We start from the raw sequence: 27,182 nt of genomic DNA, 5'->3' as shown, positions 1-27,182 counted from the left end.
ATGAAGAAAGAATTGGAGCGGTCTCAGGTGCAACCTTCCTAGGGAAACGAATTGCTCCAGCGAGGAGAGCGTCCCCAGCAGACTCATCCACTCCCTCGCTGTGCATACTTCTTTCCCTAAGAAGGTTGTTACTCTCTCGAATCCTCAGGCTATCCTATCCTGAGAGGGAAAAGCCCGAAAACTCAGAGAGTTCATCCGTATCCCGAGATACACACACTCTTGTTCGGGAATTAGCGACGACTTCTTGAAATTGACGAGAAGTCCCAACGCCTTCGTCAATTCTAGTGTTACTTGCAAGTCCTTCAAACAACGATCTTCTGAATTGGCCCTTATCAGCCAATCGTCGAGGTACATGGATATCCTCACCCCTTTCAAATGAAGCCATTGAGCTACGTTCCTCAAGATCCCCGTGAACACTTGAGGGGCCGTCGAGAGGCCGAAATACAGAGCCCTGAACTGAAAAATTTTCCCCCCCCATCATGAATCTGAGAAACTTCCTCGAGGAAGGATGGATCGGTACGTGGAAGTAAGCGTCCTGCAAATCCAAGGAAACCATCCAGTCCCCTGGACGAAGTGCTGCCAGCACTGATGAAGGTGTTTCCATCGTGAACTTCTTCTTTTCTACGAAGAAGTTCAGGGCGCTTACATCCAACACCGGTCTCCATCCCCCTGAGGACTTCGGAACTAGGAAAAGGCGGTTGTAGAAGCCTGATGAACGATGGTCTGTCACTAGTTCGATAGCCTCCTTCTCCAGCATCTGTTCTACTGCTAGATGGAGAGCTTGATTCATGATGGGGTCTCTGTACCTGGCCGTCAACTCCCTTGGGGTGGTCATCAAGGGAGGTCTTGCGGTGAAAGGGATGAGGTAACCTCTCCTCAAAATTGAAAGGGTCCAAGGATCTGCTCCTTTCTGGGTCCAGACTTCCGCAAATCCTAAGAGTCTGGCGCCTACCGTTGTCTGAAGGACTTGCAAGTTATTTGGGGGCTTTGACTGACTTGGCGAAAGTCTTACCTCTTCTTGAAGGTCTACGACCTCTAAACGTAGAGGTTCTGGAGGAAGAAGCCCCTCGAAAGGGTTCTCGAGTACTTGACTTCTCCTTCTTAGCCTTGGTAGGGAAGGAAGGGCGAGGTTTTCTTGCCGACTGGGCCAAAAGGTCCTGGGTGGCTTTAGCCGAAAGCGATCTTGAAATGTCCTGAACAAGATGTTTAGGGAATAACTGAGCGGACAGAGGAGCAAACAGCAAAGAAGACCTCTGGGCGTGGGAGACGGACTTCGTTAAGAAGGAACAATATACGGACCTCTTCTTCATGATCCCGGCCCCATACAGGGAGGCGATTTCACTCGCTCCGTCTCTTACAGACTTGTCCATGCAAGACAAAACGCACATGAGATCCTCCGGAGAAAAAGACTCTGGCACTTCTATCTTCATGGCCAGGACTCCCAACGACCAATCAAGGAAGTTAAATACCTCCAGCACTCTGAACATGCCTTTCAGCATGTGGTCTACTTCGTTCATTGCCCAAGTCGTCTTCGCAGAGTTAAGGGCAGCTCTTCTTGTGGAATCTACCAGAGCCGAAAAATCAGAATCAGCCGAAGACGGTAGACCCAATCCCAAGGACTCTCCTGTTTCGTACCAGAAACCAGCGCGTCCTGATAACTTTGAAGGAAGGAAAGCGAACATCGTTTTCCCCGCTTCTTCTTTGGAAGCCATCCAGGAACCAAAACTCCTCAGTGCCTTCTTCATTGAAAGGGTCGGCTTCATCCTCACACAAGAAGAACCCTTCGCTGTCTTCGCCGTTGAAAAAAGTGAGTGAGGAGGAGGAGCCGTAGGAGTAAGGGAATCCCCAAATACTTGCAAGAGAAGCTCTGTAAGCTTCTTGTAAGAAGACACAGCTGCAGAAGTGTTCGGTTCCTCATCCGAACCATCTAGGACGTCTTGTCGAGGAGAGCGCGGAAGATCCTTAGGTGACGAAGGGGTCCTAGTAGGAGCTGAGCGAGAGGTTGGAGAGCGCCCTCTCGTAGAAGAGCTCAAATCCACAGGAGAACGATGAGAAGATCTGGATTGTCTGCAATGAGACTCCCTCTTTGAGGTAAACGAAATCTCAGCTGAAGGAGAGGTAGGGCTCCTACCCCGAGAAGACCTGGATACATCAACAGGGCGCTTCCGAGGAGGTGAGCGCCTACCAGAATCTATGCGCCTATCCTGAGGCGAGCGGCTGCCAGGAGAAGAGCGCCTATCGGGAGCAGAGCGCTTGCGCGGCTCTCGATTCTTGTCCAGTTGAGTACGATCAACAGAAGTTCGACTGGAAGGAGAAATGCGCTTACTAGGAGAAGGCTGCTTGCGAGACTCTTGACGTCTGACAAGTGGATAACAATCAGGAGAAGGGCGCTTCAAAGCTAACGAGCGTCTATCGGGAGAAGGGCGCTTGCGAGGTTCTTGGTGCCTAGCAAGAGACGAATGGTCAGGAGTAGTGCGTCTAGAAGAGGGAGAGCGCCTACACGGAGAAGGGCGCTTGAAAGACTTGTCTGCCCCGAGGAGAATAATCAGGAGTAGGACGCCTCGAAAGAGATGAGTGCCTACTAGGAGATCGACGAGCAGTAGGCTCTTGGCGCCTACCTTGCGGGGAGCGGCTACCAGCTGGACGCCTATCAGGCGCACGGCTCCTACCAGACTCTTGACGTCTGTAGGGAGAGAAGTCACGATCAGGAGAAAAATGTCTACTCAAAGCACGATCCGAAACTCATGGAGAGCGACATCCGGAAGAAGAACGCCTACTTGTAGAAGGGCACCTTCTAGGTTCTTGAGGCTGCTGAGGAGAAGTCCCACGCGAGGGAGTCGAAGAAATAGCGTGATGTGCAGGCGAAGAGCGCTTACCGGAAGCGGGAATCCAATCTGGAGAAAAAACTTCTTTCTCCATAGAGCGTCCGACCAATGTTTGGCGCCTTGAAGTTGAAAGAGAGCCAGGAGAGCGAGGGCGCTCATGTGAGCCCCTACCTTCATACGAAAACTCCCCATATGAAGGAGACCTCCTAAAAAGAGGAGAACGATCCTCTGAAGAGCGGCGCCTAGATCTCTTGATCGGAAGAGAAACGTCCTTCTTCCTACGCGATCTAAAGGCTAGAGAGTCTGCCAGCGCCGTGATCTGAGCTTGAAGTCCCTCAAGGACTCTAGTAGGAGAATCTTGCTGTTCTTCCTCGGAAGCAGGCGCAGAACGAGGGGCGCGAGAAGAACGATCACAGGATCTCTTGGGTTTCTTCGCCTCCAACGACGATTCTTCCGGGAAAACCTCCGGACTAGAAGCCAAAGGACTGCAGGGAGCCTTCCAAGCCCTCTTCAACGGGCGCGACGCATCCGGGGAGTTCCAACCTCTCTTCGGAGAGGGAGACAACGAAGAGGAGAAGCATTGACGTAGGATCTCCTTCTTGTAGCGATCCGAGGCAGCCTGGGAGCGTACTTCAGGATCTGCCGAGGAGACGCCTGACCGGTGGGGGTTCTCCCTAGCCCTCTTGCGGCTTTCGACTTTCCATACTACTGGAACTGGGAGTCTGGAAGAGGTCTAGGCCTAGAGGCACTAAGGAGCCGGTCAGACGCACCCTCCACAACACTGGGGACACTGCACTGATCACTAACACTCTCCTTACCTTCCAACTGATGAATCTTCTGATCCATAGATAGAATCGTGGCTCTTAAAGCCGCCGCCTCCGAAGACGAATCTTCGGCTTCGGTGCGGGGAGCAGGGGCTGCAACTTGGGGAGAAGGTTCTACTTCTACATTAGTATTAGGATCCACATCCAACTCACTCATTCTAGACCTACTAGAACTTCTAGAGGAAGCCTTACGTACTCTATCACGTTCCAACTTCCTAACATAAGAAGAGAGAGCCTTATATTCGTCTTCATTCAAAACCTTACATTCACTACAAGGATTAGCAAAAGAACATTCATTCCCCCTGCATTTCATGCAAACCGTGTGAGGGTCAACCGAAGCTTTCGGCAACCTCACCTTACATCCTTCAATCACACAAACCCTAAACAAAACAGAAGTTTTAGCTACTGAATCCAGGTCAGACATTGTTAAAGAAAAATCAAAATCAAAATCAAAACGGTCCACAATTAGCGTATGCCAAGCCAAACAGAGCGAATACGTCACCAAAAGAAGTCCAAATTAACTCCAGGCAAGCGAGAATCGAAAAACTATTGAGAGGAACCTACAACAGTTGTTATTGTTCCCGCTACAGAGAAAAATCTGACAAGCAAGGGGGATTGGTTCATACACCCGCCACCCAGCGGCGGGTAAGGTAGACCACCTGACCTACCTGTCGCGTGTGCCGCGAGGTTTGAAATTCTGTCGGGAAAGTCGGAGACTATAGCTAAGTAGTATATATCTGACAGGAAAGTTCATGTACAAAACATACAACTAAAAAGATAATCTTGGCATCCTTCCTTTCAGTGAATTTTGGTCTTCGTGACACTATGTCTGTGTTTGAGACATCACATGAAACAAACGACAGACACACAGATAAAAATTTGGGCCACACGGATCAAGCAAAGCAACAGACTTCAACTTTCAGTGTCTGAAGATAAACTGATTATGACTTTGCCTTATTTAGCAAGCTTTTACAGAATATAATGCTCATTTTGGAAAATTACATGGAGAAAAAAAATAACTGATAATACAGGACAAATGAAAATATAATTAAATATGTCACAGCAAATATTTGAAATAAAACTAGATAGTATGTGTAAAAATAAAACTATGAATAGATGATCAAATTAAAGCTAAAATACAAATGCAAAGATCAGCATGGTCATGCATGGAACTCAACCTATAGAAGAGAAGGCCGCAATACAGTGGGCATACACTGGTCCTTGTTTAAGATAACCAGTTAGTATTTGGTCCCCACTCAGCATCAGTCAACTTTATATTGAACACAACAGTTTCTCTGATTAATTAACCACACCTTAACTAAAATTTGTAGATGTTAAGTACCTATTATAAGAGAATAGATTTTCCAAATATACAGTATTTCAGCAGTGCCCATGAGAAAATGGAATAACGTACTCTAATTGCCTAGACCCTCCATTTTGCTATGAAGGGATAACCATAATCATTGCTGTTTCAGTTCGTCATCATATTAAAACTTTTCTTTACAATACAAAAACAAATACATTTCAAGGATAAAACATTTGGGGTACAGCCTATAAGTAATTATACCTATATGCAGCACACTGCAGACAGTATTAGAGATTCTGAAGTGACCATATAGCCAGTGGGGCATGTTCTCTTTGTAGGAACTTAATGTCCATCATCTTTGGCTCTACCTTGAATCAATGTTCACATCTCATTAGGTGAAACCTCTGAGAATCTAATGATCCGACTCAAATTCTTGTTAAAATAATTCATGATAATATGAATTGTCCATGATAGACTCCCACCCTCCTAAATATACCTCAAGTATAACTGCCCCAGGAGAACCACCTGGATATGCAATTAATTTTCAATGTTTTGAGTCATCAGTCTGCCAACAATGGGTTCAACATCGAGGAGCGCCAGTAAGGAGGAATGCCATCCAACCTCACAATCCATGTTGTAAGAGCAACCAAAACCATAGGTATTCATGTCCTAACCATAGGTCAGTCCAAAAGTAAAAGAAAAAAATTAAGAAGGAAACACATCTAGCTGATTTAGCTAGAGCAACTTTGGTATATATAATTAAATAATTAAGTTGGACTTTGTAGGCAACTGCTCTCTGTTACCTTCTACCTGCAACAAGATGCCAAGAGTCTGTTGGCTGCAGAACAAAGGAACATGAGGAAGAGTGCATATACATTAAATAAAATGAAAGGTTGCCACATCAGCATGTCCAGGAGCAATGTAAGTGATGCAATGAAAAAACAGATGTGTGTATGGGGAAATATACTCATATCCTGCTTGAAATGATGGCAGTGTGAATGAATACAAGTGGAGCTGTTAGGCCTTGACTTCCCTTGTGGTGGTACCACTTGCAGTAGTGTGCCTTGTGAGAAACCTGTACTAAATGGTTTTCACAATTTAATTTTCAACCAGCCCTTCTGATGTCTCCCTACTTCACAGCTCAACTTTTTTTTTTTTTTTAACTTTATTGTGCTCTAGTTTTCACCACACATTCAAGATCAAGTGATTCAGGTGTTCCATACAAGTCTAGAAATGACTCAGCAGTATTGTTATCCGAAACTAAGTTCATAATTTTTTCAATACAACGCAAAAAAAAAAAAAAAAAAAAAAAAAAAAAAAAAAAAAAAAAACTCTTCACTACTTGATTCTCTTGCACTTTAGGATAAGGCTACTCCTGTAAACATTGAATACAAGAGGGAAATGTACATTATACAGAAATGATTACCTCTCCATATTTGAGATTTGAACCCATGCTTTAAAACCCTCTTGGAAAGATTAATCTCTAAAAACATATGTACACATACTACTTCTGTACCAAATTCAATGTATAATGGAACATACATATCCAAGTGAGAGGAAACAGACATTTAAGAGGTCTCAATTCCTATATACTTAAAAATATTCGTCTATCATGTGAATGTGGCCATACAATGAACTATAGTGTACATTAATTTAAAGGATTTGTGAAAAATGAATGACAAAACTTGTATAGCATTCAGTGTAATTTGCAAGATGTAGTTCATATAATAGTAGTGTACAAATTGATAAACATTTATAACAAGCAGTTAAATCTACTGTGAGTTTAAACAGTGCAAGATAGTATTAAGGGACATTTAGAGAGATCTGTATCATTGTTCGTGTACGTACATATATTGTATTATTCAACCTCTCCCATCCCAAAAACTTTAAGCACTTAGACAATATTGTTGTGTGCCTGTATTTTTTTATTATTATCATTTTATGTTTGTAATTTCTTGTCTCTGAAAGATATGTGTTTTACTGTTGCTTACTATATGGGCTCAAAATCACACCAGTTCTACATGATCTACCTATACACAACTCATACTAACATAACTTTACTCCACCATAGGGGAATACCATATAGTGAGCCTTGACTGTCCCATTACAGATGGTACTATACGTTCTACCTTTTACTTTAGTATCTGCTTCCTCGGATCTCCTACTTTAAACAAAGTTCTTTAACCTGAATTTCTTAAATTGTTTCTTAAACTGTCACCTCTCATTTAACAATAGTAAATCCTTCAAGCAAGCCCTATGAGAGTTTAGCATTGTAAGTGGTCTTACTAATCTTAATTCATGTTAACAAAATGGATGGATGGATTATGAAATTTAGGGACAAGCCCAAGCACTGGGACCTATTTTGGTCATTCAGTGCAAGTATGTATGTGAATAGGAAATTGCTTATAGTATTGTATACAACCAAGTTATCATAATAATCTGTTGTAACAGTTCTTTTACTTTGTTGATTTAGTCATGAAACATGTTCCCTTCACTCTCTTCTATAGTTTTACTTTATAGGGCTTGGTATGATTTATATTCTCCCTTCTCCACTATAGATCTTCAACTATGCACTTCATTTGTTTGTTTGTTTTTTATGAATTGATGGATGGGCCTCCACACTGGGCTTAGTCCTGCTACTTCTATCTGATAAAGTACATACCTCACTGTACTTTTCTGAACTACCTCCTACTTGTCTCCTTGTTGATTTGTAATATGATCCCAATGCACCTCAGACACACCCCTTTCCAGATCTACTCCGATTTTTTAGAAGTGACCATGTCTACAATGAGAAAATAGTACAGACTTGTAAACACAACACACATTTTTTGTCTGCTTACCAATGGGATACTCTAGCAATTGGGACACACTTCATAAGTCTATTGCTGCTGTTTTTCTTACTACCCTCTTGATGCCTACATTACAATCTCACCAAGCCATCAGAAATGTTCTTCTATCCTAAGTCCTGTCCTTCCACTATGCATCATGGTCACTCTTTTATCCGTTCTTTTTTTGGGGGGAGCTTAAATCTCTTTGCGGTAAGTTATCATCACTGTATTTTATAATTTCATCCTTTAATAATGTTACTGATTACCTTCTTTTATTATAGGACTAACAATGTTAAGGAAAAAACTCACATAAAAACTTTTATCATGATGATGATTTACTGTATACTGAAGAACAATGAAGCTCACTCATTCAACCTCTCTCACTCTGACAAGTTATATAGTAAATGAACACAATTAATGACTTGCATATTTTGGCTATACTATAATATGTATATAATATTGTATTACATCAATGTTTTAAAATAGTTTATTATACTTTACATAAATACACAATGAACATGAATTAGAACCTGTTGCTATTAACTAATGTGCAAACCATTCTTTTTACCATGCTGTATTGTAGTATGCTTTTAATGTTACAGTAATTATTATACTTCGTGCATTTGGGTACTGTACCTGTAACACTGTCACTTTCACTCTCTGAAATATCCAATACATACTGTACATAAGCGCTCATTAAATTATTATTATGAATAATTACTGCAATCCAGTACAGTACACTGTCAATGTCATACAGGTATTGACCACACTAAAAAAAATGTAACCTGACAAACCATCACGTCTTGTACGATAATTGAAACTTGCTGATGTATTGCAATATCACACAACCTCCCCTCTTGTAAGCTGGAATTTTCCACCAGTCAGGTTGGCCAATCCACTATTGCTCCAGCTAAGCAATCCTTCTTTGTACCTGTATGTATTTATTCTTTTTATTTTGGCCATAAATTTAATGTCCTTTTGGAATATTTTTTCTTGGGAATTTCTCCAGTCATGAGTCCACATGGTACCAAATGGAGCAGGTTATTAGTCAGAGACAGTGTCTACAAAATGACCAACCTTAATTTATCCATTTGAGACTTTCTTGAATCTTTTTATAAAATATGTAAAATACAATAAGTATTCAGTAACACACTTATAATTTTGTTTGTTTAAAATTCACTGAGTAATTCCTACATGTAACTTAATCAATATAATAATTATCTTAGTGAATAACATATAACAATAATCATCACTGTAAGAGCACTTGTCCATGAACATTGAAAATACGCATACCATACTAACAAATTTATTAAAAATATAAACTTTTCTTATTACATTATACATTACAGTATAATTTCACATAGCATAGGGAGAGAGATTCTTTCCAACAACCTAATTAGTACGTATAACTTATACACAAGTAACAACTACTCATGGAAAAATATATTTCCACAAATGCACAACATTACCATAGAAAAAGCATTAAAGTAGATAAGTTTCTTGAACTTTGGATCAAGATCTCCTTGTCTGTACCAAACAATCTGAAATGAATAACAAAAAGCTGTACTATAGTTTCCTATCTCATAAAAGCATGTACATAACCTATATTGTATAAGAAGATACGAACACTTTTAGTATTTTCTGGGTTCGACCTGTGTCTGCCGGTGAAAAGTTCCTGTAGCTCTCTTAGATAGGTCCAACAATATGACAAGAGAGAGACTCTCTATCCTTGATATCCTCCCAGCTAGCACCGTAGCGCGGACGGGGGGAGAGGCCTAAGGGTATAGGGGAAGGGGCACCTGGCCTACCCTCCAAAACCTAGTCTAGGCCTGGTCAGGTAAGCCAGGGGAGGGCAACACTTCCAACCTCTCAGTGATATGAAAATCATAAACGTGCATAAAATCAAGTACCTATCTGGTTCGCATTAAAACAATAATGCATGCATGCCTCGCATCGGCAGAAAGAGAGAGAGAACTCACTTCTCTACCATAATAAATATGATAAGCTAGCTAGTAGTCCAACAAAAGGCACATATACAATACATGATAAAGAATAGGCACAGAGGGGCACGAACATGCTCTTGAGGGGCTGGGGAGAAGCCAGAGGCTAAACTATGTATTAATTAACATTTTAAGAACCCCAGAGGATGTCATGAGCGTATTAGGCCTACCTTAAAATTACGAACCAAATCCGAACTCAGTCGGCTAATGAATAAGCACGTGATACAAAAACGGTAACGATAACCGTAATGAAACATAAGAATAAAATTAAAATGAAATAAAAGAAATAAAAGAAATAACCCATAACAACAACGCAAGCGTCTGATGATGCACCCAAAATGGCGGCTGAACTAGCGGCGCCCCAGTACGTTTTTTAAGGGGCCGAAGGCTAAAAATGGAATGCATCGTAACCATACGAATTACGAAAACACCAATTGGAATACTCAACTTGGATGACGAAGCAGGACGATCTACAGAAGACATAGCTTCGACAAAATAAGGCACTTAAGGGAGCTGCTGAGACACGTGCGGATACACAGAGGCTAATTACAGGAATGAAGATGGCAGCGTGGTATTAGTAGTAGTAGCGAGTGGAAGGTAGAGGGGGTAGCCGTTGTAACGGCTCTCACTGTGAGGGGGACATTGAGAGGAATCCTCTAATTGGCAAAAGTCCTGTGAGAAGTGGCTTCCACTCGCCCTAGTGCTTATACCGACGCCCTTGGGGGTGATCGAGCTGAAGGTAGTAACTTCCGCATTCCATGCTAGTTTTTTCTCTGGTACATTTAAGATCTATTTATACTTAGAAAAGAGAGCTACAGGAACTTTTCACCGGGCGACACAGGTCTTCCCCCAGAAATAGATTTTTCCTTTGTCAAAATCCCTTTTTCAGTGGGTATGAGGGATAAAAAATTAATCAGTGGTACGCCTCTCCATTAGTAAGTACACTGGTTATGAGTTTAAAGAAAATTAATTCCTTGCTACAAGGTTCTCTTTACTGACAAAGTGCTGTTTTTGTCTCACTTGATGCCAGATAACTAGTTGTTATTTATTATAGTAGACATAAAAATGAAAAATAAAGTCAAATTCCTTTGATAGCAATATTTTACCTTAGAAATAGTGCTAAAGGAACCTATTTCACGGAGCGACACTGCCGAGTCCAGAAATTACATTTGTAGAAGTTAGGTGAAGACTTAAAATTTTTTTTATATAAACAGCAAAAGCCATAGTTAAGAATCTTTATTATGGTTACCGCCCACTTTTTGCATCATAACAACATAGGATACAGTTCATTTCCCATTCTAGAGATAATATATACAGTAGTACCTCAGGATACAAAATTAATCTGTTCCGAAGCGGCCTTCATAACCTGATTTTTTCGTTTCTTGAACTACATTTTACATGTAAATTGCCTAATTCGTTCCAAGCCCTACAAAACAACCCAGTAAATTTTATAATAAAGCTAAATTGACCAATAAACAATGAAATACAACAATTTGGACTATTCAATACCTAACTTAAACTACATATATACGTACTACTAATATATACTACATACCTGTAAATAAAGTGTATTAGTGTACATGGTACATGAAATACTATACGTACATAAGTATGTAGTAAAATGTGGAACCTTACCTTTCGAGTGAGGCGATCTCCGAAAGTGGTGACAGAGGAGGAGGACAAATGGCAGAAAACATGAACACTAAACTTTACAAAACACATTAAAAAATGGCAGAAAACATTAACACTTCTTGATTATCTCCATCTTCGTTCTCCATAGAAAGCATCCTCTTCTTTCCGTGAACTTCAGCAACATTCTTGGGACCCATGGCTAATAACTTAAGTAGTAATTAAGTTTACACACAACACGATAAAGTAACTTACAGTACAATGAAAGCGAAATCACAACACGAATTTATGTTAACAAACAAAATACGTATATGTGAACAAACGAATTCCAGTGTTTACAATAACGCTGCCGCAAAAAATGGTCAAGGAACGCCTTTACATAGAGGCATGATGCTGACCAATAGGAGAGCAAGATCTTATGGCAGTGACTAGCATCAGGAACCAATGGGAGAGCAGGAAGATGGTGGCGAGTCTACTCAGTTGGCGGCGCGCGAGTTTTAAAATTGTTCTCGGTGGTCAGGGCGAATCTCGAGACTTTACAGTAACACCCTTTCGTAAGCTGAACTATTTTCGTATGCAGAGGCAAAAAAATCTTTGTATTTACTTTCATAACTTGAATTTTTCGTAAGTTGGGACTGTCGTATGTTGAGGTTCCACTGTATTAGGACTATAATATTTATATCAGCACACATACGAAAATGTAATAAAAAAAAGTATCCAAAGTTTAATATACCGTATTTTACACTGGTTTAATATTAATCCTCTTTTTACAGCCATACTTACCTACGAAACAAGTTATAATCCACTTTCCTAAGATATCCAACATCAAAATATTTACAGTTAATAATTTTTTTTTTTTATAGATGACTTTATTTGAAGTCTTGGGAATTTCAAAAGTGTTAATACCACCTCCACAAAGTAACAAACACCAGTTTCTTGATACAAGTTAACACATTCTAACAAATTTAATACATTCTAACAAACAAACCCTCATTTGTTTTATGTTGGGTGTCAAACTGAGTCAGATACTGGTCACTTCAGCCCTTTTAAGTAAAAGTATCAATCAAAATGCTTCCAGTTTCAGCAAAAAAAAAACGCATTAATGCAGAAAGACAGTTCTTGGATTAATTTTCCAGCACAGGTTCTCTTTAACTCCATCAATCTTCAAGCACTGACATCCTGTTACAAAAGCAGCTTGGATCCTAAGACTCCTCATACTTCTCCATTGCAAGGATGAATTATTGCTCCCAAAATGGTGTCCATGCATGCAGGAATTAAGTTTAGAAAACAGCTTGAAGTCAACCAGTGACATGTAATGTAAGTAAGGGAAATCAGGGAAATGGTGCTGGTAGATATGAGGATTGTCCTCATGCAACAGAATGTCATCTCACAGTTTTATTGTTTTTCATCTAGATTGCGTAATTGTCACAATTCCGTTGACAATATAAAATCTCTTCCTCCTCCACATACATAGGGTGTGAAATACTAGGTATGACAATTTTACTTAGTAAATCATCAATCCATTTTTTATGTCTAGACCTAAGAAATCTCACTCATCCTTGCACTCCCCACATCAACTGATCACACAATGAAAGCCAGCTAAGTCTGTTGACCTATGTCATAACTAAGTTTGATGAGTATCCATGCTTGACTGTTTATTAATACTGAAGTGCACTGAGAGTTTAATCTCGTCTCTGATTACATTATCTCTATTCTAATTAATAAGACTGTAATCATACATTTTCAGAGAAAAACATGAAGAATTTGGACAAGGCGTTTTGCAGTGGTAAAATTATCAGTCTGAATCATATCAATTATTTTTGCAATTTCATTTCATATTCCATTCACTGTAATATTTTACTTTGTAAGCAAATTTCTACCTTCTAGTATAAGCGTTGCAAGAATTTTTACATTTAAATTTAACCTTTGCAGGTAGTTTCCATAAATTTAGTGGAAAAAAATATGAGTAATTGAAGGTTTCATAAAACTTGGTTTTACCTCACAGTTGCTGTCTTAAAATCTAATCTTGACTGATATTTACTTAGCACTTACCAATACTACAACATAAACATATGGAGATTCATCAAAGAATTGATTGTTGTGCTGCAAGTTGGATGCAATTGTACAGACAACCTAGTTATTACCAATAAACTACTAAGCATTCAGAGCAGTCTAGGCTTAGCTAAAATATGCTTGTGGGTATATTCTACCTTTTATTTACATGCAACACAAATGTAAATTACTAAGTAAGTTACACTCAGCATTTGCTACATTTCTCTTTGGTGTGATTTTATAGCATTGTGAATGGGGTCGAAGGTTTTTAGGACAGGAGCCTAACCCTATCATATGTTGTGGAGTGTAATGGTCAGACCTTTTTCCAAGCTGTTCTAAATCGTCCCACTCCTGGTTTACAGTGCTCATATTAATCACCTCAATATTTTTCAAGTCATCGCCCTCAGATTCCAAAAACATTGTCATTACCTTGCTGATAGAAGCCCGTCGCCCCCCCCCTTTTTTTTTTTTTTTTTTTTTTTTTTTTTTTTGGTTTTTTTTTTTTTTTTTTTTTGGAGGTGGGGAGGGTGGCAAACCACAGCAGTACCACCATTGCTTGCTTTCATTCTCGAATTCAGGTGGAAAATGTTAAAACCATGTCTCATTCATGGTTACTAATCCACTAAATTGTCTAGATCAGCCTGGAAACTAGTCAAGAGTCATTCAATTTTCAGCACTGGTCAGCTTCTGTTCTGTTGTCAACACTAATGGTATCCCATCCAGCAAATAATTTGCTCATACCTCAGAGGTCAGTCAAAAGTGTACACTGAACCATAAGTCATGTCCTTGGTCTTGGATAGCTGTTGAACAAGTAAACATCTGTCCTCCAAAACCATGTGATGAATAGCAGCCAGTTTGTTAGTGGTTGGTGTTTTTGTATGTCTTTACAAGGGGAAATCTGCAGTGTTGTTTGTCCCTCAAAAATTAAGAGAGTTCATTTCTTAATGGTAAAATAGGATTGGGAGTCCATCAATATATAGGCAAAAAACTGTGTTCTTGTGTGTATACACATACAAACAGATATAGTAAGCAGTCAAATCAGAAGGTTTAGTTACACTCTTCTTTTTTAATGATCTTTGTATGTTGCATGCATGAAAAGTTACATATGGTTTTATGATCGTTAAGAGGTTTATTGGAAATTCAAGTGCAATGTACTACAGGCTGGTAACAAGAAATAACTGACTATCGACCACTTCCACTCTACAGGGAAAGCATTATGAAATCTATGAATAGAATCCCCAAGGAACAAAATCCCTGTAGGAAGATATGTTTTCTTACTATAGTAGTGTTATTATTACATAACATTTATCTTACAAGACCACTGAGCCACATTTCTCTATCTAATTTATTTCTAAATGAGAGACAAAAATTGCAGTAAATAGAGAAGTTGGACAATGATATGGGGAAGAGACCATAAGGAATAAATGGAAAGTAAATGTAAAAAGCATTGCTCCATTTCAGTAAAATACATTTAGATCTGTCCATAGTATTCCAAACAAGGCACACTACAAGCAATAATCTTCATAGAGCCAGAGGGCATAAGAAGATATACCGTACATATACTCACATTATAAAATACTACTGTATGTAACTCTATTTAGGACTAAAGCACTGAAATTTCTGTCAACCATCATCCAGGGAAACATGACAAAATGACATATTTATAACAAAATAATATTAATTATACGTACTTATCCAGTAATTACATAGCTATTAGTTTCACTTGTTCGCAGCAGTTTAAATTCAAAATTCATGGTAGCGATACTGATACTGTGTGACACCAGTCTTGCCCTCTATCAAGAGGGTTAGGAATGACACAGCAGACTAGCTCATTCCATTTATGCTTATGTCCATCAGAGGGGAGGAGGGAGGGCTCTGATCATGTAATTACTACTAGGTAATTATAATTAAAACATTACTTTATTATAAAAATGTCATTTTTAATTAACTTACCATGAATTACATAGCTGATTCCCACATTGACAGGAATGAGATAGATGGACATATTCTACTCTAAAACATTAAATCACGTAATTAATTAGAAATAGAAGAGCTGCTAGCATTAAAACAATGCTTGTCATTCCTTATTAGTCAAGAGAGCTTGCAGTAGATACTGCCTCTGGTTGGTGCTCAACTGAACATGTAGTGGTGTGGCAGTAAAGCTGAGGGTTGCCTTTACTAAAGGGGGAACCTTGTAGCAAGGATGATTCCAATTGCTCACAAGGATGACAAGTTACCCTTGTCCAGGGTGCAGTACCATAATAAAAACAACCAGATTATGATGTCACACCTACACTGAAATAAAACTACAACCCATCCACTAAAAGTGATGGGTGCACTGTACCCTCCTGGCTCCCTAAACTTCAATCCTTCACTACACAGTAAAAGTTTGGACAATAGGAAAGAATCCTATGGTTTCTTTGGTGATACCATGCCAATAACTAAAATTTTCAAGGTACTCCCTAAATTTCAACACTTTTCAAAAACTCTCTCAAAATCACAAAAAACCAAGGAGGTCATACTAACAGGAAGTTGAATGCACTCTGTCGACTCCTTTCCAATGTCCATCAAAACCTGCAGACAACAGGTTTGACTGAGCAACTGACTGGGACGACTATGGACTTCAGTACTATATGCATCCTCCCAGGTGCATGGAAGTCTGACAGGGACTGGGTCTAGGAGTCCCCTGAGTTGGATAGTTATTATGACTCCTGCTCACTGGTCATTAATTAAAAGAAACTGAGGAGTGACTTCCTGGGGGCAAACTTCTTTGGACTCCTATGGACTTCAGAATGCCTCCTCCCTTGTCGAATGGACATACGAGATACATATCACTTGAAAGTTAATGAGGTAGAGGTTAAACTAATGTCTTTAGCTTTGCTAAAAGGGAGCAAATGCCTCTCTTAAATATGTGTCTTAGAAGATAATGTCTATTATTGTAAATGGCAAGATGTCCTAATTCCAGGACGAGACGCATACTTACCATAAAATTTTGGGTTAAAACTTGTCTGGAATTCTAGTTTCTAGGAAATACCAGAACATCTAGCCAGTCAGATAGCTTTATTCTTCCGCCTGCCAGAAATCATTTCAGGCTCTCATAGAACGAGATTGTGCCAGACTGTAGTTGTCATCCCGAGTTCCTATTTGAAAGGACTAGCTCCTACTAAAATGATATTGTCATGATACAATAAAGTTTTATACATACTTACCTGGCAGATATATTCAATTAAATGGCCCACCCAGCCTCCCCTCGGGAGACAGGGGCGGTAGATCACCTGACCTACCTGTAGCGTGTGCCGCGAAATTCGAATTTCTGTTGGGGACGACGGAGTCTATAGCTAAGTATATATCTGCCAGGTAAGTATGTATAAAACTTTATTGTATCATGACAATATCATTTTTATACATTCAACTTCCCTGGCAGATATATACTTAGCTGATTGGCACCTTTGGCGGAGGGTAAGAGACAGCTAATTACTGAATATACAGGAAAACAACATACGTTGTAGGTAACAATAATATAAGAAACCTTGGTTCCTACCTGTGTCGGCGAAAGACTTCATGGCTACTGCCTAGGAGCTTACATCGCCTCAAGAGCCTCAGCGAGGTAGTGACCTCATGCTAAGAGTTCTTGATGGTCTGTCGATGGGGTCTTATCCACTTACTCGACAGAACCTAAGGATCTTTGTCAATGGGTCCTATCCACTAACATGACAAAACACCTTGCCAAATGGCATCATCAAGGAGCATAACACCGATCCCGATCACCTGATCCTAACACCGGGGTTAGTACTACGATTGAAAGGAGTTATCCCCCCAACATCCTTTCAAACGACCATAAAAAAACTCAAAACCAAACAATTTTTTAGTTATAAATAATATTATTTAAGGATCAGTACCAGCTCCCTGTCCCAGCACGGTATCCGCTGATACATAAGGTCCAAGAGAAAAGCACTTTTCATAAGTCACTCTGACGTCTTTTAGGTAATGGGAAGCAAACACTGAGTTGCATCTCCAATACGTTGCTACTAATATGTCTTTCATTGACATATTCCTATTAAAGGCTAGGGAAGTTGCAATTGCACGTACTTCGTGTGCTCTAACCCTAAGCAGCTTAAAGGCTTTCTCTTGGCATTTAATGTGAGCCTCCGTTATCACATTTCTCACGAAGAATGCTAATGCGTTCTTCGACATTTGTGCCTTTTTCGGGTTTCTTCTTACCGCGCACTATAGGCTCTGATCACAACCCTGAAGTTGACTCTTTCTCTTCAGATAGAACTTCAGTGCTCTGACCGGACACAGAGACCTTTCTGCTTCTCTACCCACAAGGGGAGAGAGGCCCTTGACTTCAAAACTTCTGGGCCAAGGTTTAGAAGGGTTCTCATTCTTGGCCAGAAACAGAGGTTGGAAAGAGACAACAACAGAATCTCCTTTAAAACCTACCAGAGAGTCTAATGCATGTATCTCACTGACCCTCTTGGCAGTCGCGAGGGCCAAGAGAAAAATGCACTTTCTCGAGAGGTCTCTAAAGGATGCCTTATTCGGCGGTTCGAAAGTATCCGAAGAGAGAAACTGGAGGACCACATCCAGATTCCAACTTGGTGTGATAGAGGACTTAGACATTGTAGTACCAAAGGATCGTATCAAATCATGGAGATCCTTGTTGTCCTCTATGTTGAGGCCCCTGTTTCTAAATACAGCCGAGAGCATGCTCCTATAACCTTTTATGGTTGAAACAGCTAAGCGTGATTCCTCTCTAAGGAAGAGAAGGAAATCAGCAATTTCGGTCACAGAGGTATTGGAAGAGGACAGCTTCTTCGACCTACACCATCTACGGAAGACTTCCCACTTCGATTGATAGACCCGCAGAGTAGAGGATCTGCGGGCTCTGGCAATTGCGCTCGCAGCTTTTCGAGAAAAGCCTCTCGCTCTGACAAGTCTTTCGATAGTCGAAAGGCAGTCAGGGAGAGAGCGTGGATGTTTCCGTGATATCTCTCGAAGTGGGGTTGTTTGAGCAGATCTGTCCTCATGGGAAAAGATCTGGGGAAGTCCACCGTCCATTCCAGTACCTCTGTGAACCAGTCTCGAGCGGGCCAATATGGGGCGATGAGTGTCAGTTTCGTCGCCTCCGAGGAACGGAACTTCCTTAACACTTCCCCCAGAATCTTGAATGGGGGAAAAGCGTAGGCATCTATGCCCGACCAGTCCATCAGAAGGGCATCTATTGCTATTGCTCTGGGGTCTTCTACTATGGAGCAAAAGTTTTCCATCCTTCTGGAGAGGAATGTGGCGAACAGGTCTATCTGGGGCTTCCCCCAGAGGGACCAGAGCCTTTGGCAGACTCCGGAGTGGAGGGTCCACTCTGTTGGAAGGACCTGGTTCTTCCTGCTGAGTCTGTCTGCTCTTACATTTTTGGTTCCTTGTACAAACCTCGTCTAGAGTACAGTGCCTCGTTCCTCTGCCCATATCAGGAGGTCTCTCGCTATCTTGTAGTGTCAGCGAGTGAGTCCCCCCTGTTTTCAGATGTAAGCCAGAGCCGTGGTATTGTCTGAATTTACCTGGACTACCACGCCTCTGACCTCCGACTCGAAGTTCTTCAAGGCTAGATGAACTGCCATAAGTTCCTTTACGTTTATATGCCAGGACACCTGTTCTTCTGTCCAGGTTCCTGACACTTCCTTCTTCCTTAGTGTTGCTCCCCATCCCGTTTCCGAGGCCTCGGAAAACAACACTAGGAGAGGGTTCCGAATCGAAAGGGATATACGTACCTTCGTTCTTTTGAAGAGGGGTTAACCACCACCTCAGGTCTGACTTTATCTCTTGTAGAATGGGAAACTGATCCGAAAGTTCCCCTCTCTTTCGGTCCCACATTCTTTGCAGGTAAAACTGCAGAGGTCTCAGATTTAGCCTTCCTAGGGAAACGAACTGCTCCAGCGACGAAAGGGTGCCCAGAAGACTTATCCATTCCCTCGCTGAGCTTCGTTCTTTCCCTAAGAAGGTTGAGACTTTTTCCAAGCCTTGAGCAATTCTGTCTTGCAATGGATATGCTCGAAAACCCCGAGAATCCATCTGAATCCCCAGATAGACAATGTCCTGGCTGGGGATCATCTGAGACTTCTCGAGGTTCACGAGTAGTCCGAGTGAATGAACGAGATTCAAAGTAGTTTCCACGTCCTCCAAACATTGTTGTTTCGATTTGGCCCTTATTAGCCAGTCGTCCAGATAGAGGGATATGTTCACCCCTTCCAGATGAAGCCATCGTGCTACGTTCCTCATCAGGCTTGTGAACACTTGGGGAGCCGTAGACAGGCCGAAGCACATGGCCCTGAATTGAAAGACCCTTCCCTGCATCATGAAACATAGGTATTTCCTCGATGACGGATGCAGCCAGGGACCTGTTGGCAAAAGATTACGCATCCTTGCTAGGATCCAAGGAGGCCATCCAATCTCCTGGACGGAGAGCCGCAAGAACCGAGTTGGAAGTTTCCATAGAGAACTTCTGTTTCTCTACGAATCGGTTCAGTGCGCTCACATCCAGTACAGGTCTCCACCCTCCCGAGGCTTTTGGTACGAGGAACAGTCGATTGTAAAAGACCCGAGAGTGTGGGTCCTGCACTAATTCTATGGCCTCCTTGTCCAACATTTGTTCTACTAACTGAAGAAGGGTCTTCCTATTGACAGGGTCCGTGTACTTCGCTGACAGTTCCCTTGGAGTAGACGTCAAGGGAGGCCTGTCTCTGAAGGGGATTAGATATCCTCTCTTCACTATTGAGAGGGACCAGTTGTCCGCCCCTCTCGACGCCCATTCTTCTGCAAAGTTCAGAAGTCTGGCGCCTACTGGTGTTTGGAGGACTTGAGGTTCACTTGTTTTTCTTGGTAGGTCTAAAGGCAGAAGACCTACCTCTTCTTTCTGCTCCTCTCTTCTTAAAGGAGGACCGAGAAGACGAACTCCCTCGAAAGGGCGGCTTTGGGTTCCGTGTCTCCCTCTTCGTAGCGGGAACAGCTGTCCTCGGCCTTTTGGTTGACTGTACCAGCAGGTCTTGTGTCGCCTTCTCAGTTAGTGAGAGAGAAATGTCTCTCACTAACTGAGAAGGGAACAGCTGGTTGGACAGAGGGGCGTACAGTAGGGACAACCTCTGTACCGGAGAGACTGCTTTTGTAAGAATAGAACTAAACACAGTTCTCTTCTTAAGTATTCCCGCCCCGAAAAGGGAGGCCACTTCTCCCAATCCGTCTTGCACTGCCTTGTCCATACAAGCCAAAATACTATTAAGGACATCGGGGCTCAGGCGTTCATTGTCTTGTGTCCTCTTGGCCAACACCCCAAGGGACCAGTCCAGAAAGTTGAAAACTTCCAAGACATGGAACAATCCCTTGAGGAGGTGGTCCAATTCAGACATTCCCCAAGTTGTCTTGGCTGAGGAGAGAGAATGTCTCCTCGACGCGTCCACCAGCGTTGAAAAATCTGCCTCTGCAGAAGCTGGGAGGGCGAGTCCCATTGCTTCGCCTGTCTCATACCAGATACCCCTCCTCCCAGAAAGTCTGGAGGCAGGGCAGGTAAACACAGTCTTTCCCCGACTCCTTCCTGGAGTTGAGCCAGTTTCCAAAAGACTGCAAAGCTTTCTTCATGGAAATTGCTGGCCGCATCTTCAAGAAGGAGGACGACTTTGAGGTCTTCGTGCTCGTGAATAGCGACCAAGGAGACGGAGGGGCGCCAGGACTCAAAGAATCTCCAAATTCTTGGAGCAAAAGCGCCGCCAATGCTTTGTAGTCCGATAGTCCAGCCCCTTTCTGATCTTCTGTGTCAGAGACATCTTCCAATTCGAGTTCCACTGGAGAATCATTATCAGCCGCGGGAGAACGTCTCTTCTCGCAAGGTGAAGGGCTCCTTGCAGGATCAGCTCCCTCCCGACAAGGGCGACGGCCGCCTGTGCGACATCTTGCGTCCCTGTCCAGCGAACGCTGATCCTGAGAAGAAACCCGATCATCATCTAAGCCTTTCTGACAAGTATGGCGGCCGCCTGTGCGACATCTTGCATTCTTATCAGAAGACACTTGTGCTTGCGCAAAGTTCCCACCAGAAACGGATATCTCGTGACCAGGACGACGGCCGCCTGTGCGACATTTTTCGTCTCTGTCCAGAGAAAAACGTTCCTGGTCTAAATCATAGAGAGACGCTTCCTGGTTGATCTCTCCGCATGGTTCTCTTGAAGAAAATCTTGGCGCTTGGTGCTTATCTGGCGCCGAAAGTCCAGTTTGTTCCATGCGCTTGGACGTATCTGTCCGTCTCGGACAGTGTCGTCTGTCCGAGCTGTCCACATTTGGAACTTGGCGCCTGGCTGGTGTCGTTCCAGTACGACACTTCTGCCTGTCCGTCTTGTCCGCTTCTGGCACCTGGCGCCCAGACGGAGTTGCCTGCGCACGACGTTTTGTCCTGTCCAGGCTGTCTGCCTTGTCCAGGTTGTCCGCAATCGGCACACGGGGCTTGGTCATAGTTGTCCGCATAGGACAAATCTGCCTGTCCGGGCTGTCCGTGTCTGGCGGATGGTGTCTGGTTGGCGCCGTCCGCGTAGGACACTTTTGCCTGTCCGAGTCGTCCAATTCTGGCGCCGAGCGCCTGGATGGTTCTGTCCGACTCGGACACTCTTCTTCATTGTCCGTATCTGGCGTCCCAAGCCTATGTGTTTTCGTCCGTCTTTCCTTATTCATCTCTGTTCTCGGACGAGGAGTAGAGGAGAGGAGTCTGGAGTCCGGAACGCCCGTCGGACGAGATCTCTTAACAGGAAGAAAATCATCCTTTCTCCTCGGAAGGTCTTTTCTCAATACTCCTACTAATGAAGAAATCTGTTCCTGCATTTTAAGTAGGATGTCCGTCGCGGTTTCTTCCTTTTCTTTCTCATGAATAGGAGAATGCGCCCTGGAAGGCGTAGGAGATCGAGACATTGTCCTCTTGGCTCTTTTCCTCTCGTAGGGAGAATCGTCCGGGAAACGTTCCGGGCTCGAGTCCAGCGTCGGAGCTTTCCAACTCCTCTTGATCGGACGCAACAGTTCGTCGGAAGTCCATCCACTTCTGCTAGGAGACGAATCGGATGACGAAAAGCACTCTTTTAGGATTCACTGCATGTGATAAATGCATGACCTAATCCTGAGCCAAGCAAAAGACTAAAGACAGGATAAAAAAGGATCAACCAGTATAGTTTGGCACCAGATAAGCTAAAAGCTTTGGCACCAGACATAAGATGTCGTCGGTCTAGCTACATATTATCGATCCAAGCTCAGCGTACGCACTACCAAAGCTACATTTACTTTGCTCCTTTAAACCAGTTTTAAGCACAGCCTTCCATAGGGATGTTCCCTCTGTGGTGGGCCCTTGTATGTTTTCAATGAAAATTGCTTCTTATAATTCTTGCTTTTATTGGGATCTTGGCTAGGCTATCCTCAGAAAGCCTATCATAACTAAAATTCTCTAACGCTACATTATAACCCATCACTTAAACAATTCTGGAAAGGAAAGAGTGATAAGCATTGAAATTGGCTATACTGCAATTTTGCTGCAGTAGCAAACACACTAAAATGTTCCCCTGTATTTGCGGGGGATGCGTACCAGATGCTTCTGCAAATAGCTAGAATCCACGAATAGTTGAAGCCCCTATAAAAATGCTTCAAACTGCCTATTTTGTTAGTTAAAACTCAGAAAACCCCATGAAACATGATATTGTCATGTTACAATAAAGTTTTATACATACTTACCTGACAGATATATACTTAGCTATAGACTCCGTCGTCTCCGACAGAATTTCAAATTTCGCGGCACACGCTACCGGTAGGTCAGGTGATCTACCGCCCTGCCCTGGGTGGCAGGACTAGGAACCATTCCCGTTTTCTAATCAGAATTCTTCTCTTCCACCTGTCTCCTGCGGGGAGGCTGGGTGGGCCATTAATCGTATATATCTGTCAGGTAAGTATGTATAACTTTATTGTAACATGACAATATCATTTTTATACATTCAACTTCCCTGCCAGATATATACTTAGCTGATTAGCACCCATTGGTGGTGGGTAAGAGACAGCTAACTACTGAAATAGACAGGTAAACAACATATGTTGTAGGTATTAATAAACCTTGGTTCCTACCTTATTAGGCTGAAGACTTCGCGGCTACTGCCTTGGAGTCTGCTTAGCCTCAAGAGCCTCAGCGAGATATTGATCTATGGCTAAGAGTTCTTGTGGGTCTGCCAATGGGGTCTTATCCACTTACTCGGCAGAGCCTAAAGGCCTTTGTCATTGGGTGCTATTCCACTAACATGACAATACACCTTGTTCAAGGAGCACAACACCGATCCCGATCACCTGATCCTAACATCCATGTTAGTTCTAAGATTGCAAGGAGTTATCCCCGAACTCCTTACAAACAACCAAAAACTCGAAACATAATTACACTTTCATTTTTACAAAATATACAAAAAAAAAAATATTTTGTACTCCCCGACTAGCCATACATACCATTGATCCCCTACCAGCAATGACACTATGCTCCCGTGCGACATCAGTGAGCTTGCTAATAGAAAACCAAGCACATATCTGACAAGAGGGTTTATGTACGATAAAAACACAATATTTAAGGATCAGTCTTTGCTCCAAGACCCAGCACTGTATCTGCTGATACAAATGGACCTAGAGAGAAGCACTTCTCATAGGTCACTCTCACATCCTTCAGATAATGAGATGCAAACACTGAATTGCACCTCCAATATGTAGTCTCAATGATATTTTTAAGAGACATATTCTTTTGGAACGCCAAGGACGTTGCTACTGCTCTCACCTCATGGGTCTTGACCTTTAGAAGACCGAAGGATTCCTCCGAGCAGTTCTTGTGAGCGTCCGTAATTACGCTTCTCACAAAGAAAGCCAAGGCGTTCTTGGACATGAGTCTTTTGGGGTTCTTCACCGCACACCAAAGACCTTGTTGACAAGCTCCATCTGTCTCTTCCTCTCTAAATAAAATTTAAGAGCTCTCACTGGACAGAGAGACCTCTCTATCTCTCTGCCTACGAGGTTAGATAGACCTTTTACTTCAAAGCTTCTGGGCCAAGGTTTTGACGGGTTTTCGTTCTTCGCCAGAAACATTGTCTGGAAAGAACAGATGGCAGCATCTCCTTTGAACCCCACTGTGGAATCTAGAGCGTGCAATTCGCTCGTCCTCTTGGCTGTAGCGAGAGACAACAGGAATAAGCATTTGCCTAGTGACGTCGCGGAAGGAAGCCAGATGTAAAGGCTCGAATTTATCCGATGAAAGGAATTTCAGAACCACGTCCAGATTCCAACTAGGTGTTCTAGGAGTTGCTGCTTTTGAAGTTTCAAAGGATCTAATTAGATCGTGTAGATCTTTGTTGTCTGCAATATCTAGCCCTCGATTTCTAAATACGGAAGACAGCATGCTTCTGTATCCCTTTATTGTTGAGACAGATAGGTGTGATTCCTCTCTCAGAAAGAGGAGGAAAATCGGCAATATTCACTATAGAGGTACTGGAGGACAGCTTCTGACTCTTACACCACCTCCTAAAGACTTCCCACTTCGATAGGTATACTCTTCTCGTCGAAGCTCTGCGGGCTCTAGCGATAGAGCCCGCAGCCTTGCGAGAAAAGCCCCTCGCTCTGACAAGTCTTTCGATAGTCGAAAGGCAGTCAGAGCGAGACCTGGGAGGTTGTGATGAAACCTCTCGAAGTGGGGTTGTCTGAGTAGGTCTGGTCTGTTTGGAAGAGATCTGGGGAAGTCCACTATCCACTCCAGTACTCCGTGAACCATTCCTGGGCTGGCCAAAATGGGGGTGGCTATTAGTGTCAACTTCGTGTTCTTTGAAGCTGGACGAACTTCCTGAGCACTTCCCCCAGGATCTTGAACGGGGAAAGGCGTATGCGTCCACACCCGACCAATCCAGGAGAAACGCGTCTATTGCGAAGGCTCTCGGATCTTCCTCACTAAGAGAGCAAAAGATCTCTATTCTTTTGGAGAGGAGCGTCGCATACAGGTCTATGTGAGGTCTCCCCCACAGGGACCAAAGACTTCGACACACTTCTTCATGTAGAGTCCATTCTGTGGGAAGGACCTGATTCCTCCTGCTCAGTCTGTCCGCTCTCACATTCTTTATCCCTTGAACAAATCTTGTGAGGAGAGTTATGCCTCTTTCTTCTGTCCAGGTTAACAGGTGTCTTGTTAACTGAAAGAGGGAGAAAGAGTGCGTGCCTCCTTGCTTGCGTATGTAAGCCAGAGCCGTGGTGTTGTCCGAGTTTATCTGTATCACCCCGCCTCTGACTATCTCTTCGAAGAACTTTAAGGCTAGGTGTATGGCCACTAGTTCCTTGCAATTGATGTGCCAGAACACCTGTTCCTTTGTCCAGGTGCCTGACACCTCCCTTGCTCCTAGCGTCGCTCCCCATCCCGACTCCGAAGCGTCGGAATATAACACTTGGTCTGGGTTCTGCAGGGCAAGCGATACGCCTTCGTTCTTTTGAAGAGGAAGGATCCACCACTTCAAATGATCTTTTACCTCTTGTGGAAGCGGGAATATGTCCGAGAGTTGTCCCGTCTTCCAAACTCCACCCACACCCCTTTCAGGAAAAACTGAAGAGGGCGAAGGTGAAGCCTCCCCAGAGAGAAGAACCTTTCTAGTGAGGACAGGGTCCCTAAAAGGCTCAGATAATCCCTCGCTGAACTGTTCTTTCTCTCTAAGAAGCTCGAGATTTTCGACAAACCTCGAGTGATTCTTTCTCGCGAAGGAAATACTCGAAAACCCCGAAAATCCATCTGAATCCCCAGATAGACCAAGCTCTGGCTGGGGGATCAGCTGCGACTTCTCGAGGTTCACGAGTAATCCAGCGATTCTATCATGTTCCTTGTTACTGATAAGTCCTCCAAGCACTGAATCTCCGACTTGGCCCTGATCAGCCAGTCGTCCAAGTAGAGGGAGATGTTTATTCCTCTAGGTGAAGCCATCTTGCCACATTCGCCATCAGGTTGGTGAATACTTGCGGAGCTGTAGACAGACCGAAGCACAGAGCCCTGAATTGAAAAATCTTGTCTCCTATTACGAACCGAAGATATTTCTTTGACAAATGGTGAATGGGAACGTGGAAATACGCATCTTGCAAGTCCAGAGAGACCATCCAATCTCCTGGACGGAAAGAGCCGACTACTGAAGCGGATGTTTCATGCGAAACTTCTTTTTCTGAACAAAGCGATTCAGAGCGCTTACGTCCAGAACTGGTCTCCATCCCCCCGATGCCTTTGGTACCAGAAAAAGGCGATTGTAAAATCCCGGGGAGTGTGGATCCTGCACAAGTTCGATGGCCTCCTTTTCCCACATTTGTTCCACCATTTGAAGGAGAGTCTTTCTCATTACAGGGTCTCTGTACCTCGCTGACAGTTCCCGAGGCGTAGATGTTAGGGGAGGGCTGTCCTCGAAGGGGATTACATATCCTTTCTTTAGGACCGACACTGACCAAGGGTCGGCTCCCCTTTTTGCCCATACTCCTGCAAAGTTCAGGAGTCTGGCGCCCACTGGTGCTTGAAGGAGCAACAAGTCATTTGGTTTTCTTGAAAGGTCTAAAGGAAGACCTTCCTCTCTTGTCAGAGCTCTTCTTTCGGCAGGGGGGACGAGCCGCTGCACCTCCACGAAGAAAGGGTGCTGAGGAGGACGAGAGTCCTTCTTAATCGCCGA

General features: G+C 42.9%; 2 protein-coding genes across 2 annotated transcripts in view; both read right to left on the bottom strand.

Moving 5' to 3' along the window:
* The window catches only part of LOC135216664 (uncharacterized), a 388,956-nt gene that overhangs the window by 209,551 nt on the left and 152,223 nt on the right, over window positions 1–27,182 (bottom strand). The gene's annotated exons all lie outside the window — the stretch shown is intronic.
* LOC135216436 (transmembrane protein 243-like) overlaps window positions 8,101–27,182 on the bottom strand; it is a gene marked incomplete at its 5' end in the record, with an annotated part of 44,280 nt that continues 25,198 nt past the window's right edge. Inside the window, 1 exon segment of the mRNA XM_064251806.1 lies at window positions 8,101–9,324. Within this exon segment, the coding sequence (XP_064107876.1) occupies window positions 9,211–9,324 (114 nt within the window). The 3' untranslated portion in view covers window positions 8,101–9,210.

The sequence above is a fragment of the Macrobrachium nipponense genome, chromosome 6, assembly GCF_015104395.2.
Source record: "Macrobrachium nipponense isolate FS-2020 chromosome 6, ASM1510439v2, whole genome shotgun sequence".
NCBI classification, from domain to species: domain Eukaryota; kingdom Metazoa; phylum Arthropoda; class Malacostraca; order Decapoda; family Palaemonidae; genus Macrobrachium; species Macrobrachium nipponense.
Note: the sequence above shows the minus strand (reverse complement) of the source record. Positions and strands in the feature narration are given on the sequence as shown.